Consider the following 16,020-nt stretch of genomic DNA (forward strand, 5'->3'; position numbering starts at 1 on the left):
TACATGTTGAATAATGATGAATTGATATGCAAGGTTTTTTCTTTTTTTTTGTGACTGTGGCAAACGTCAATCTGCTGCAAGTACAGTGGCTTGTGAGTAAACTGTCTTCATGTAGAACAGAGCAGAAACTTTTCTCAATACCTTTCTAACAAAATAGCTCTTTTGAAGTTAACACCCACCAGAATATGCTATGGTTAGTGTCTTGCAAGAAGAAAAAATAATTTTACAAGAACATGAATGTCTTTTAAATTCAATATGATTTGTATTGTTCTTTCAGTTAACACTTACGTCATACGTTTTGGCAAACAGGTCAATCTCTTTGTTAAATTAGAAAATTACTTTATCAGAGCTGCTGTTTTTAGATGGTTTTATGAAGAAATGCTATATTCACTATATGCTATTTTTGTCAACATCTCTGTGCACTCAATAAAGTTGAAAACTTGTAGAATGAAGGATTGCGTCTATGTGCCAGGTGATGATTCTTTTATCCCCTTAACTGGGGACCGTTAAAGACCGTAATAATGAATGAGAATTACAATACATAATGACATAATCATTTGAAAATCACATTAAACAGAAACCTATGTTTTAAAAGTTAATGATAAATCTTACTTGTTTTAGTAAAGGTAAATATCGATGCAGAGGAAAATTAGGCATTTTGGGCAGTAGTTTTAAAAATACCTTTTTTCCCCACAAGATGTCATATGACTTCACATAAGAGAGCACTAACTGCTTCACCGCTCTGAACGGTATAAATGGTTGTGACTTGGTGGTTTGTCGTTTTTGGCAGTTTTCATCTGGTTGAATCACTGTGTTTGTGCAGGTTGCAAAGTCCACACTTTTCCTCCACCAATCTGAGCTAGTTTTTCACACCTGTCTGCATTTTGTGTAGCTGAAAACTCAGGATTTCCCAGTGGTCGTGTGAGGTGCTCTTTTCAGACAGGTACATCATGTATCTGGAGATTTGATGATGGGATTTAGAGGCCAGAACCATGTGAGACTGACAGCTAGTCCAGCCCCTCTGTGCAGGCAGCACAGAGAGTGAGCTTTCTTCTTCATGATGACTTGAATTCAGTAAAAGGTAGTAGTGAATTTCATTATCATCTCTGACACCCCACTGCTTTGGTTTACCACTGCCCGCCACTGAATCTGCATGTTTTATGACCTGTATGTTTTATAAAGTTCACCGAACTTGGCCTTTCTCCCTTCTGTGACATCTGTGCCTAGCTATGCATTTAGACTGTGCAACATTCCTACATTAACCTCTATCTTATGTAGTCATGCATACATGAAAACATTCTTTCAGATAGTTCCCTGTATTTTTACCCTGCACTTTAAATCGCTGGCATTGCTAACCTGGAGGTTGCTCTTGGTCATTTTGGATCTGACTTAACACATCACAAAAGCAAAGTCACACAATAGTCACAACAATGTGATTGATAACAGCAGCGGTTGACCAGTAACTTTTGCCTTCTTTAGGTACTGGAGTCTGGTGGTTGCAAAAGCTGCTTAGATGGCTCAGCTATTGAGCAACATTCTTGGTAACAACAATCACTGGAAAGTGCGAGACACGGTATGGTAAAACACCGATGTAATGGCAGCACAAGTGTAACTCTTCTTGTGATGGTGTCAATTTGTTACAGCGGTGAGTTGACTACAACCTCTATTCAACAGTGGGTACCTTAAAGAAAATCCACATTTGAAACAACTGACTAGTTCTTTTAAAAAAAGAAATATCTGAAACTACCATCGTCTACCACCTACATTTTAGAAGATGAGTTGTATCATCTGTACAATAAACAGAACTGTTTGCTTCTCCCTAAGGCCCTTCTCCCTATACCAGCACTATAGAGCCACAGCCAGTGACTGATAGCACAAAGACTTAAAAGAAGGAGGATGCAGCCAAACTGGCCCTGCAAAAGAAGACAAAGGCTATGCACAAGCACTGATTAACCAAATAAGACATTATTTGTAAATAAGTAAGCTTTAGAATCGCTGATAGGCAGATTTACTTAACTTTTGCACAGACATTCTAGGCTAACAGGTTCTGAGGCCGCATCTTTACATATTAATGATACAGGTATCACAGATATCTTAAAAGTCAAGTCATATATGAAAGCATTTCAGGAAATCAGATATGATCAGTTTTTCTGTGCCAACAAAGGTGAATTCTGTATTTATGAACCGTTTCTAACTAAGAAGCTTGAGCTAGCCAGTTATCTGCTCTAGATGATAACTAGGAAAAGGTTCAATAGCTCAGTATGACATGTCTTCATCCAGCCGGCACGTTCCTGTGTAAGTGTACAGACCTTTCATTATCATCAAATTTGGCAACACAGATCAAAGGAAAGAAAAATAAACCCAAGAGAATGAGCATCCTTTCTGTCTTTGATGATGAAAGCACACATCCACACGTGCTGTAGCCTAAATATAACATTTAATCAAGCACTTTCTAATTGTGGCACCCATTCATACTATAAATTGCAGAATGAGAGAATATATAGCTACCTTGTTCGAACCTCATTTAATTTAACATGTTTGTATTGAGAAAACAAGCTTATACATAATTTTTTTTCCACTTTTATTTTTCATTGATAGTCTAAATGTAAGGGGGAGTCTTGTTTCTAAATAGATTTTTCAAACATAATAGATGTAACAGCTGAAGAGTAAGTTTAATTCTAAAATAGAAAGAGCAACCAATCTGAGATGGAATACAGATAGAAATCTCAGGAATGTTCTGTAGCTATATAGACATTTCCCATTGCAGTTCATGAAACAAGTGTTTTACTTTGCTGATACTCAGTAATTAAAAGTTACATTTATTTTCAATCATTGGTCATAGGTGTACAGAATGGATAGAAATGTCGTTTTTCACTCAAAGCATGTAAGTATGAAAAACAAATTAAGATTTATCCGTACTTTGAGAGTTTGCCTCTGTTATCCCATACAGTGACATCGCTCATTGTGTGGTAAATTGCTTTTTCCTTTGCAGTCTTTTTGCCACTCAGCGGGAGTAACCTTAGTACAGTCACATATACAATGATATCAGATGCATTCTCACTATTCTATACAAAGGTGGCACTGAAGGGGAAGATGAGATGGATTTGAATTTGATCCTCAGGATACTATACATGCCCATACGATGGAAACTTGTCAATTACAACATTCTTGCCCTGAAACCATAGCTTGCTTTTTCTCTTATTTTACTTGAAATGCGAACATTCAAAATGAATGGGATATATTAAACTAAATATATTAAAGAGAATGTAAAATATTTATAAAGACTCATCAGTTTGCACCCTAAAAACAATTCTATTCACTGAGGTATTAAATCTAGAGAGAAGTAGCATTTTCCCATTTAATTTTCCATAATTTGGCTTCTTTTAATCAGAATACATGTTTAAGGCGCTCATAAGTTAATTCCACACTTCAGACAACGTCCATGCTTTCTTTTTAATCTATGTTGCAGACAAAGCTCCATGAACTTAAGTAGCTGTTTTCCACAGCATTCTTTTTTGTACTCTCAGTCTCACCAAGCTTTGCCTCATAGTGCACACATGTGGTCTAATAATGGTCACTCATCTAATTCGAGATGTCTGATGAGCAGCTCACTTATGACGACCCCAGTGGCAAGAATAATGAACATGAGCAGCACAGAGAGGCCACGTCGTACCACCAGCTGCCTGAATGACAATGCCACATCAGCTGAATTCTGCTCCTCTGTGCTGAGCACTTCCAGCTTCTCCTCTCTTGGACGGGCTTCTATATGGGCCTGTTTTTCACTAGACTCCAGGGCTGTGAGGGAGAGTTTTAACACATGGTTAATTTTGTAGTTCCCCCCAAAAATGACCAACTCTAGCAATAGGTACATAAAATAATGTCTTCTTACCTATATCTTCCTTCTCTGAAATATGGACTCCTGCTCTAATCAGTGCCTATTTAGATATAAATGAGGAATATTCATATGTGAAAGTCAAGATACAATATCAAAAATCCCATGCTCTATTGTTGAACTTGGATAGGTTTGATTTATCATTGTTTTGTCTGCAATTGCCTAAATTAAACATTTTCCTTCTGTGACACTGGAATCACTTACCTCCTCAGTGACTTTCTTCCAGTTAAGCTTGCACAGGAAAATTATAAAGAATGTGGACTGCAACACAACACAGATTAAAAACCCTGACCAAAGCCCTGTAACAGAGATGAAGAGTGGAAAGTTTGTTAGTTCAAACGGAGGTATCATTAAATTGTCCACTTATAAGACATTTCATCCATCCTCACCTACAATGCCCATTTTGACAGGGAACATTAAAGAAACTCCAATGGGAAACCCAATTAAGTAGTATCCCACCAGGTTACACACGGCTCCAATCATTTGCTTTCCCGTTCCCCTGACAATGCCTCCTGTCACACCCTGTGGAGGTAACACAAAGCAAAATCTAACATCTGTGCCGACATGCCAGATTTATTTTGCCCTGCAGAGGATTAAAATGACTTTGTTCTCTCACAGAAAAAGCCTCAGTGACATGGATGAAACCGTATATCTTCATGATATCAGCCACCCTCTGAATAATGTCTCTGAAGTTAAAGACATGTAAACATGAAATCAGGCAAGTAAGTGCAAAGTTGAAGTAAATATTTTTTTAGCTTACATCATCTTTTACCTTGTAAAGGAGAATGAAATAGCAAAAAGCAAAAATCCAAGCACATTGGCTGGTAAAGATGACTGGTGTTACATATTAAACTAAATGAGAGGCCGGCTTATGAGAATAGAAAAACCCAAGAATCTTAAACAGATATTAACATATACTTACTTCTCTGTGGTGAAAATGTAACCAATCACATCCTTAGCCACACCCAGACAGGCTCCAATGACACATGAAACAATAACTGTATTGGGTATAAGAAAGATGTTCTGATCATTTTCTAAAAGGTGAAAAATATACGAGCCAAAATATATGAATAACAACAAACAGATCAAATAAAAGACTCAATAATCAATTCAATTTTAAGTTTGTAAACCAGAACAAAAGAAGAAGCATCCTAGAACTTGTGCCTCAACCCACCTAAATTGTCACTGTCTCCTCTGACATTTATCAAGTCAAATCAAAGGTTATTGTAGCCTGACATTACAAATGAATTCTCAAAGTTTAGCTACACTAGATAAAAAAATAAAAAATAACAATCATTAGCAGAGTATAAAAGTAAAATAAGTTGTGTGTAAACCATCACAAGCTAATCTAATCACAAAGCAATAAACCACTAACACATACAATATACACTGCTTGTGCATCAGACTGAGTGGTAGCAGCAGTTATTAGAAATATGAATGAGTCTGAATGTTGATGAAAATATATGGGTTTTGGCAGAGTAAATTCTTTAATCACACATGCACAGATGAGGGACACCTTGCTGGACAGTTTTGCTTGCTCTGTGTTCCCAGCACCAAGAGCATTTCCAACACGAACACTGGCAGCGACAGAGAAACCCATGGGAAACTGTGGAATAGGATGACGTAAATGAAAACTATTAGGATCCAGCCAGACATGGTGAAGATTTCAGAGCGAGGTCCTAAAGGTCAAAACCGTACAGGTATATGATTGAATCTTACTTTAGCACACAATGGCAAAAAAAAAGCCAAAAAACAGAAGTGACATTACCATGTACGCAATAGCAGCTAGTTCATAAACTATAGACTGTGCGCCTAGCTCTGTCTCACTGATGATGCCTGCCAGGAACCCTGCAATCTCATACAACCACCACTCCAGACAATGCATCAGCATGCTTGGGATGGCCAGGTGGAGGAAGGAGCCCCATTCCTGCAGGCAGTCTCCTGACCAACCTTGGAGATAAAGGGAGGAATGAAGGACTTATTGGTGTGTATCAGTGCTCATTGTGAAGTTACTTAGCCTCTTTGCTGCATTTCACTGCGCAACAGTGTCTACAGTGCAGAGCAATCCTTCATTAGAGCGAGGCTAATGTTGGATAACAGATAAAACGGGATCTGCAGCCACTCTAAATGCTACAGTTTGTATGCTAACATACGTGCTAAAGCAATTTGGAGAAATCTTTTGCAGGTGTTAAATAACAGAATGCTGCTGTTTGCTAATCAATATAAGTAAGCAGATGATTAGCAGTATTTACGCTTTCTGATTTTAAAGCAGAAATTTTGAAGCAGTTATGCTGATTTAAAAAAAAAAGTATTTTAAAAATTGACACTTATTGTGAACTGTCAAAATAGCATTCAGTTTGTACACACCAAGTACCTGTAACTTAGCAATCAATGGCTAAGCTATCATAGCCTACAGTCAAAGCAAAGCAGTTCAGCTGAACATTAAAAAATGAACAGCAATTACCTTTAAAAACAAATTACCTTCGGACAATGTACATCCCCACAATAGAAAAAGGTTAGATTATATGGAAAATGCATAAACAAGCACTGATTCTCATCATTAATAGTATGAACTCATGGTATTTCACATTTGTTCTCTTCAACAGAATTCAGCTGCAGCCTGCAAAACATTCCTGGAAAAATAACGTTTTTACAAATTGATGATGAGGACATCCCCTGCTTAAACACCTTAAAGACTATCTGCTCTTCAGAATATTAGCACGAAGGTTGTCAGATGGTACTTCATTTCTGTAAAAACATCCAGAATGTGTTCAACAGAACAGGGTAGTTGCCACATTTTTCCACTTCGAAATCCTCTGCAGATTCCCTATTGGGGACAGGACATGACTGCAGGCAGGAGAGCCAAGTATCTCATCATCTTTTGCAGCCATGCCTTTGTGATGTGTGCAGAATGTGGTTTTGCATGGTCTTGTTGAAAAATACATCGACGTCCCTGGAAAAAGTGTTGTCTTGAAGGCAGCATATGTTGCAGTCAAAGAAGTGTAAATGGGCTGTTGCTAAGATCAATGATGCAACCCCATTCCATCACAAAGCCTGCTGCTGATAAAACGCTTTTACGCTTTTATGGATGATGAGCTTAGGCTTTCACCCTTCCCCTTTACACATTAATAAATGCAGATTAAGTTAATCGTTTAATGATATTCTGCACTTTTAGAGACAGAAATATGCAAAAACCTTCCAATCTGTCTGTTATTCTAATTTGTTTTATTGAACTTTTTCTACATCCCTTTTTTCACCCATTCTAATTTTCCGTTTTTTTAATTTATTTTTGGATAAAGTTGATGAAAGAAAGCATGGAATATGTTGAATTCATATCATCTGCCATGGGATGTTGGCTGAAAGTTGTTGCCAAGCTTAAAAAACAACCCCAACCCACCGATGGCGATCTCTGAAGATTTCTACCACACCTCTCTCTGCAACGCCTCAACTTCCTACGTGTTTGTCAGCTGATTTTGTTAAAATAATCATGATTAAATTTAAGTTTAGTCACCAAACCTTACCATCCCATGTAGCCCTGTGCAGCCCTCTGGAGTAAATGCACACAAACAAGAACACCGCCAAGGAATATTGTGAGATGGCGTTGGCAGCTGCAGATCCACTGCAGTTGCGCGTTAGGTTGATTTAACACCAGGAATTGAAGAAAAGCAAAGCATACAGTTACTGGCACATGTTCACAAAAACAACGCGTCAGATGAAACCTCCAGCTGACAGTTATGATTAATAATCACTTTGGTAATTGAGAGAACTATTAGAGTTTTGGTGGTTGTACTCACGCAACCCCCAGATCCAGAACATGGAGGAAAATGTAATTGATGAATGCATTTAAAACATTCCCCATCGCTCCAGATAGCACCTGAGGCCACATGATGCCCTACGAGAGAAAGCATGTAGTTTCACGGGCAGTGCTTCCGCTGTTTGAGACTCAAACAAAATAATCTCACCACAGATAAACTTTTTAACTTATTTAGTTTTGCTTATGAAAAGCACCTGATTCTGAAGATACCTCCCCTGCAGCTGGTACATGAAGGCAGCCTGCAGAATTCAACACACTGAATGGAGTTAATTAGATCAAGGATGCTACACAGCAACCATTCCATACAGTATATATAGATGGAGACATAAAGGACATGGAGCTGAACTCACTGGCAGAGCTGGCATAAAGAGCTTCACATACAGCTGAGAGAGTCTTTACAGCAGACGGAAAAGAGGACATTTTTCAATGAGTTCAAAATACACTCTAAACAACTTGATGCTTATGTAACAAGTGTATACAGTGTATAGCATGGATGCCAATTTGTGGTATTGTATAGTTATGATGCGCAAATTTCGCAGAAAGGCTTCACCTGGCGACCTCTGTGCTCTGTCTTACAGCCAACAAAATGGGTTGCGTGTTAATAAGCACAGCCCAACAAGGGAAACAGGATAAGAGTAGAATCAAAACTCCTCTTTGGAGAATCACTCCAATACGTTTTAGGTTACCACTCCCGTAAGTCTGTGGGGAAGAGGATCAGAAAACCAAACAAGTTAATAAGGCTGAGTCGCACGAATAAGGTCAGAACTGACACAGGAAGACAAATGTAGCTGTAACTGCTGAGGAGCTGGTTCCATAAATAAAATGTGAATACCTGAGATATGAGAGTGTCACATGCTGATGCCAAACCACAGCCAATGGAAATACCTGTGACATTTATTACCTACATTGAAATTAGATTTCATTAAATAAAACTCCAGAAAGCAGAAAAGCACACTTGAAAAGATGAATGTATGAGTAAAGTGTCTATTCAAATGCAAAAACAAAGCTATCAAAGTTATCTTTGAAAGCAGAATTTCCATTAAAGCAGAAACAAAAGATCTCTCACCGCTATTGCTAATGCCACCGCTGCCAGCTCTGTTTTCCCCAGGTGACCGCAGAACACCATGCTGACGAAGCCGATCAGGAAGCTCATCAACTGTGAAATGAACTGAAAAACAGAATCAAGCTCTCTCTTTGTCATAACATTAAAAACACAAATGAACTTGGCCAATTATGAATGAAACATTAAACTCCAAATACAACACATAAGAGTAGTTGATTGAGTTTTGAGTCATGAAGAATTGTTTCAGGAGGCCTTCAGGTAAGAAAACAGGTTTATTTGCTCAGAAAGCTGACATGCATCATGCTTCGGTTTTCCATCAGCTCTTTTGTACCTCTAAATGTCTTTAAATACTTTTCTTTTCAAAACATAGAGTTGGTTTTTGACAGATTTATGGCATCATAATGTCTGCACAAAAGGAAACTAAATACCCTCTTCTATTAAGCTCTGGGCTTGTGCAAAAAAATAAAACTCTATGTCAAAGGTGGATACATTCAGGGTTGCGTTTTGCTTTTCTACTCATAAAATTACAGTTTTCAGCTGATGAGGCCCCTGTGCACATACAGCACAATGCGCTTTTGTGAATGCTAAATATCTGTTAATTGCGCATAAACAAGTCTAGAAATGTGAGATTATTGGAGAGGATTTGAATGTTTTGTTTCAGTTTATCCTTTGAGAACAGCGACAAATGATGCTACATTTTCCTTGATGCTTGATTAACAAAGACATTCAAGCTGTTTTTCAAATGAAAAGGAACTCAAAAATGCTCACTATCTTCGTCTTCATAAGGGACATGCAAACCAGCCCACAAAAGGTAATGAGACAGCTGTTTCTTTTATCTTAGAAATCATTCTCAGTATCACTGCAGTAACTTAAAACATTCTGAGTTAAAAATGTCACACTGGAGAAATAAAATGATATAAGATACTGCGTCTTACCACGGGTCCTGCCAGTTTTAAAAACTTAACCGTTTCATTCTTGTAGTCTGCAGATACCCTGAGTTTGAGGCTTGTGAGGCAGGATCTGCAGCATGAGTCAACACTGCCAGCAGCAGGAGAAGGTGATTCGTCTGTTTTCGTCTGGCCATTCACTCTGCCACATGTGTTTTTTCTCGCTAAATCTTCCATTCTCCGATGAGATTTGGCAAAAAAACAGAACTCAGCTTCAAACTGAATTATGTCTGTACAGTACAATCTCCCTCAGAGACAAAGAGGGACAGCCAGAGGTAATCGATAACTAATTACCCGGATAATAATCGATAACTAAGGCTGTGTCTGCCCACCTTGCCCACCCGTCTTTGTGAATGGACAGCCTGCAGGGGCACTTCTACAAGCCAGAGATCTCCACCTCCGACCTACCGACAAGCCGCACACTCCCCAAAGGAACTGAGCTGAATGTCAGTAAAGCATCACAGATCTTCACTTGTGTACCAAAGTTCAAGCGAATTAAGTGTTTTTTAATCAAAGTGTAAATACACATGCATATGATTAAACACATTGCATGAGTAACAGAGCTTTCACTCCGTTTCTCCCTGTCTGTGGTTATAACGCTGACAATTAACGATTATATAAAAGAATAAGTCACATCTTCAAAACCACCAAAAATGAAAGACAAATATATTGTAATGCTATTCATGCAATGATAAAAATTATACAGTCTCTGGTCTTAAGGCTTAGATTGATCTGTGTCTGTAGATTTGTTGTTATATTTTCAATTGTCCTCTAACCAAAGCTGAATGATAATAGAGGACTGAGTCACAGTGCACTGTTAAGTGACGTGTCTAAGTGCCTTTGTAACTATGAGTGACCACATTTATGATAAATGCTGTCATTTGAACCATTGCTAGTATAAAAAATATGGTATAGAACACCTTTAAGGAAGAAAATTACAAGGAGGGAGTTAACAGCTCTTGAAAAAACAGGCAGGACAACAAAAAGAAAAACAGAATTTGGTTTTATTTATTGAAAAAAAAATCACCATTACATGTTTCCTGTGCCTTTAATGCAGGAATTTGTGCCCAAATCTACACAAATACTGTAATGAACAAGTATTTGTGTAGACATAATGAAATTAAATGCAACAACACACAACAGATATGATCGTGTGTCGACAGAGACGAACTGCAGTTTTGGATTACTGGTACAGGAATGTAAAAAATATCACAAAAAACCTAAAGATTCCACAGCAAAATGTTCAGTATTGAAGTAAAATTACTGCTTTGTTCTCTCTGACTCATATGCCATTATCTATGACATGACTAGATCATCAATACAGAGGCATCAGTCTGAAAGCCCAGCAGCGTGAAAACTGCTGCAGCTGCTTGAAGTGGAGCCAGATGTATATGCAGGAAAAAAAGAAAAAAAGGGGGTCGTAAGATGATTGATCAGAGAAGACAGTTCTCATACAAAAGCCTGTTTAAACTTTATGGTCTTTTTGTCTAAATTTTTTTGTCTGTTCTGGTAAGAAGTTGGATAACTTGAACATTTCCTGAAGTTAAACCGCGTGAAATGATGTACGACCCAGTGTTTTTTGTAAGATGTCACAGGCCGAAAAGGTTGGAAACCACTGGGATCATTTCTAACAAGTTGCTGTATGTTGAAAGCTTACACTAGAATCAAGCGTGTAGAGGCTTTATCTAATTAGTAACTAGTAACTAGTAGTAGAAATATATTGGAGTGGACGTGCACAATATGCAAATAGGCAATATTTGAAATTCTATTACCAGTAAGAACTGCACATTGTCGGCTGAAACCTAACAAAGCATTCAGTGACAGTGACGGAGAATAAAATCATGTTATGTTGTTCACTCAGAGACAGATCTGCTTATTCGTTTCCTCACTGAGATAAATCACAGTCAGTCAGGGTAAAGCGCCACTCATGTTTGTATCCTGTCAACACATCATGTAGTACACGCTGCGTTCCTCTGTCTTAGTAACACCTCTCAATGAGGTGTTTCTCTCTCCAGTTGTGGGTATAAAACCTCCCAGTGGGTGGTGCTGTTTTGTTCTTACTGAAATTCAAGCACCTAAAATTTCTGACACAGAAGGCTGCTTCGCTGAACTTTGAATGGATTTTTCTGTCATTTAATCAGAGATTATAAACATTTGTACTCCTTTAGGTGAGTTCAGTCATTGAACCCAGTTAAGGAGACTCTGCAGAAGACTGTTGAATGTGAATTGGGAAAATACATGGTCAATATTTGCAGATTCAACTGCTTTCTTTGTCTTGGGAGGCAAACGGAGAAGAGAAGAACAGGAACATATGCAGGAAAATTAGCGGAGGCAAACAGGAGATGAACGGGGTGACACCTAATGTTGGCTCTCACTCATTTTCCTGGTTCAGTGATGCAGCAAGGCCCAACGGGTCCTCCCACCAGCCAAATTGTATTTCTCCATCTCCCCCATCCCAACCACACGCACAGAATCACACACACGTAAATATGTTCCACCAACCAGCGGGGCTGGCGTGCGCTGTGACGTCACACTGCAGTTCTTCCCAGGCTCCATTGGATGACACCGACAAGTCACCGCTTACACACGACGAGCCGTCATTCTTAATGGCGACCTCTCACGGTGTGTGTTTGTACGTGTGCGTTTTTGTGCGTTTGGGTGGGGTTTGTGCAGGATGGGTAGTGCCGGGCTACTGTGGAGGTGGAGGGGGTTTATTTGAGGGGGTGGCTGGGTTGAAAGAGGTGTAGGAGACGGGGGGGTGGTAAAAACGCAAATGAGAGGAAATTGTTTTGAGTCACAGCAGATTTGGTGGAGAGAGATAAGGGCTGATGACGGCGGTGGTGGTGTGATTAGGATTAGAGGGTTGGGGGGTGGGGGTGTTGAGAGAGTAGAAGGTGGCATTGATGGGGGGGGGGGGGTAAGAGAATATGCTGGGGTTTATATGTGCGTCTAGGCTGTGAAATTCTTCCTGAGTAAGAAAGAGTGGAATTGAAGGAAAGATGAGGAGATAGGTGTTTGAGATAATGGCGGCACAAGAGAAGGGATAAGGGCAGAGCGTGTCACGCAGAAAGATAGAGTGCGATGGAACAGGAAAGAGTGGATGAGACAAAAGAATTGAACATTTAATAGAGAGGCAAAAAAAAAGGGAGACAGAGTGCAGAGGGTAGGCAGAGGAGGAGGAGGCGGTGGGCAGGCCGAGGATGAGAGGAGAGACATTGAAAGAGCGCCAGAGTGATTTTTGACGTGTTCTCCCCCCGCCCATTTGTTGATGATGTTGTGGGTAGCTTTGGCGGCGAAAGCTTTAGGGGTTTTTGGAGTGAACAATGTCGCAGAGGGACCTGCCGCGTCTGCTCCAGCTGATAATGATGATGCCTAAACACGATAACAACAATAAGCCACCTCTTGTGGAACCCGAAAAACCGCTGGCACGTGACGCAGTACGTCACAGGCTATCACACATGACACACTGGACACACAGACGTTGCTATCTCACGTCGGCAGCGTGTGGTCAGAGGGAGCGGACAAGACACAAAGAGAAAACAGAGGTGGATACATGAAGAAGAGAAAGCGAGGAGAAAAAGGGATTACACTCAGTCTGTCGCCTCCATAGATGTATGCTTGACATTCAAATGTGTATGAGCTGAAAGTGAAAAACAAAATGAATGCATTTAAAGCTGTGCCCTAACTATGAGGGCAATCTTGTGTAATTTTCCTTTTATCAGTACAGGCAGGATAATAAAGAAACAAAATCAAAGGCAGCCACTCAGAGAAAGCAGAACCCTACAGAGAGCCATTATGTTAAAATGTGGTAAAAATCTGAATGAGATGGTGGGAGGTATGGGGAGAGGGTGGGGTCCGTCTAACATATTTATGACTGCATTTGCAGTTTAAGTCTCCATGCTGCCAAGCTCTTCACTTGCATTTTACACTTCGTCAAAGGAGCCGATAATTGGAGCGTGGACGCATCTCACCAAAAATTGACAGTACAGATGAAAAATAATTCAGCCATGACTAAAGCAAAGGAGAATTTGCTTCTGATGATGTACGAGCCATTTAATTTCATCGGTGAGTCATATAGAAATTACGTGAAACAGTCATAGTGATGCTGCACTCAAATTGTAAAGCAGGTGCTATAAATATGGGTTGATGTTTTGGGAATCTTCGTCAGCTTTGTGAGGAGAGACAGCAGAGGAGTGGTATTCTTCTTCCTCAAAAACAAATTACAGTCACGACATGTGACTGTCGAGCCTCTCCGGTAATTAGGTTAGACTATGCCTTAATCAGTTCCTTGTCATACCTGCTAAAACAGGCACCACGGGAACACATTATAATTCCGCTGCTGATTTAACAGTGCCATCCTAATGCAATGGACGAGCCCTCTGAAATGCCACCAGCCCTGATTTGTCTCCCGTGAGTCATCCAGCCACTAAAACAATGCGACACCGTGCCGCTCGGTTTCTCATGACACACTGTCCTTTCCATAGCACCCTTGATGAAGCTGGTGGTTTGTCCGCAGGAGTAAACACAAACAGACAGCACCAAAGGGTGTCTCAGAGACTGCTCACACGGACAGCAAACAGGTTTCTGTGGACACATTGAGTCAGTAAAAAGCCTCTCATTAAGCTTACATACTGCATGGTAATGTGCTATTGTTTGATGAGTAGGGTCAGAGGGACGTCTTATTGATAACAAATTCTTGGTTGAAAGCGACTCGGTGCTTTTTTCGGCTTATAGGCTGAAGAGTCTCATTGACTGTGGCAGCTGGTTGACCTTGGAGAGAAGGCAACCTGTTTCTCTCACTTTCAGCTTCTTTTTTAATCTTGTTTGAGGAAGTGAAGTGGGAGGTGATCGTTCTGACGTGAAAGTCACGGGAGGAAAAAGGCACCTGGCCTCACCTTCAGCACATCGTACCTAAAACCAGCCAGCGGCTTGTGATAATTTGAGTGTCAGCTCTTTAAATCGATCCCTAAACACTGAGAAAAGTGGGGACAACAGAGAGACAACAAAGCCGCGTCTGGTTTACGAAATAGATATAAATAGAAGGACTTACTGTCAAACTAGTTAAGATGATCTCAGATTCAGTCCCTTACATCTGTGCCAGTGCACCATAAAGAGTTGCACCTGTCACATGCAGCAACTAGTTGGGGGAACAAATGCACCCCTGACTTTGGATTATCAGATAAATCTCTGATTAACTGATGCAAATAAAGTAAAGTTGAAACCGTACATCTATATGCCATGATGTGTCAAAAACTGGTTGATGTTGATGGTAAATGGTTCTGGTTGATGGTGTGACTGACATATTAGCGTCAGAATAAAAACATAAGAGTGGGCGCGCAGCATTACTGTGCCAGTTTGCACAGAGTGAGCTGAATTTGTAAACCAAAGCTGGCCCACCTGCCAGATGCCCTGCTCAGATCTAGAGGTGAAAGTGGTGCAAAATCAAACGGAACTGTTCTGTGTAAAACTGGATTGTCTCTTAAATGTATCTCATACAGTATCTAAATATGTAATTAGTCGTCTGTTTAGGGAGAGATAAGCTCCGCTGGTCCTTTATGTAAGAACTGATTTCAGCTCCTTCCCAAGATTTAAAAAAAAAAAAAAAAGTCTATTTCTTTCAAACTCAGATTTGGTGGAAGGACCCAGAGCTGTCCTTTTAAATGTTGTTTTCACATCTGACAGATTCAGTTTGATTAACAGCAATTAATGCTTATGTGAACCTTGATGCATCAAGACTATTTCTGGAGCAGTCAAACAGCTTGGACCAGACATCCAAACATCTGTTGTATGTAGCTCATTAGTTCGGTACAGGTGTCCGGACTATCATTTCTTTGCAGCATACCTGTTTGTGTAATATAAGAAGTTCTGGCACTATTTTGACTTCTTGACACATGAAAAAAAAAGAAAAAAAGTGACATCTCTGCTGGGATAAATAACACGCATGAACGCATTTAGCCCGACACCCGATTGCTTTAGAAGTTTGTATTTCCGTCAGCAAATTATACAACAAAGACATTTCCTGACTGTGATGTGTCTTTTATCAGACGTGTAGGTTTTAGATAAAACATGTTGCCCTGTGCAGCAAATCTAACCAGGACAAAGTTTTTGCTTTGGTATGGAGCAGAAAACAGAAGTGCTAACGCATTTGTAAGCAGTCGGCCTTTTTGTTCTTTTGTCACCCTTTTGTTCTGTTAGTTTGTTACCTTTCTAAAAAGCCTTTCACTCCAGAAAACCTCGGCAATCTTCTGAGTTTATTTTTCCGTTGATACTTTCAATGAGAAAGTGAAGCGGCCACACAGCACGA

General features: G+C 39.8%; 1 protein-coding gene across 1 annotated transcript; it reads right to left on the bottom strand.

Moving 5' to 3' along the window:
* Positions 1-3,574: 3,574 nt before the first annotated feature.
* slc47a2.1 (solute carrier family 47 member 2, tandem duplicate 1) lies at positions 3,575-9,893 on the bottom strand. Its single transcript, XM_075487121.1, has 16 exons — positions 9,705-9,893; positions 8,773-8,874; positions 8,539-8,607; positions 8,257-8,405; positions 8,057-8,099; positions 7,901-7,945; positions 7,687-7,784; positions 7,414-7,511; positions 5,661-5,842; positions 5,390-5,498; positions 4,815-4,890; positions 4,509-4,578; positions 4,282-4,414; positions 4,097-4,191; positions 3,877-3,935; positions 3,575-3,797 (listed from the first exon to the last, which is right to left on the bottom strand). Exons 1-16 carry the CDS (start codon positions 9,891-9,893, stop codon positions 3,575-3,577), a joined length of 1,740 nt encoding a protein of 579 aa, XP_075343236.1.
* Between the last annotated feature and the right edge of the window lie 6,127 nt (positions 9,894-16,020).

This window comes from Odontesthes bonariensis, chromosome 16 (assembly GCF_027942865.1).
Source record: "Odontesthes bonariensis isolate fOdoBon6 chromosome 16, fOdoBon6.hap1, whole genome shotgun sequence".
NCBI lineage: Eukaryota > Metazoa > Chordata > Actinopteri > Atheriniformes > Atherinopsidae > Odontesthes > Odontesthes bonariensis.

What these genes read in the sequence shown, in the direction of transcription:
- slc47a2.1 (XM_075487121.1), bottom strand. Translation starts at nt 9,893, where the DNA reads ATGGAAGATTTAGCGAGAAAAAACACATGTGGCAGAGTGAATGGCCAG. An exon ending in GGAGGTATCTTCAGAATCAG is followed by an intron (nt 7,785 to 7,900) that starts GTGCTTTTCATA and finishes TTTCTCTCGTAG; the next exon opens with GGCATCATGTGGCCTCAGGT. An exon ending in GCACAGGGCTACATGGGATG is followed by an intron (nt 5,843 to 7,413) that starts GTAAGGTTTGGT and finishes TTTATCTCCAAG; the next exon opens with GTTGGTCAGGAGACTGCCTG.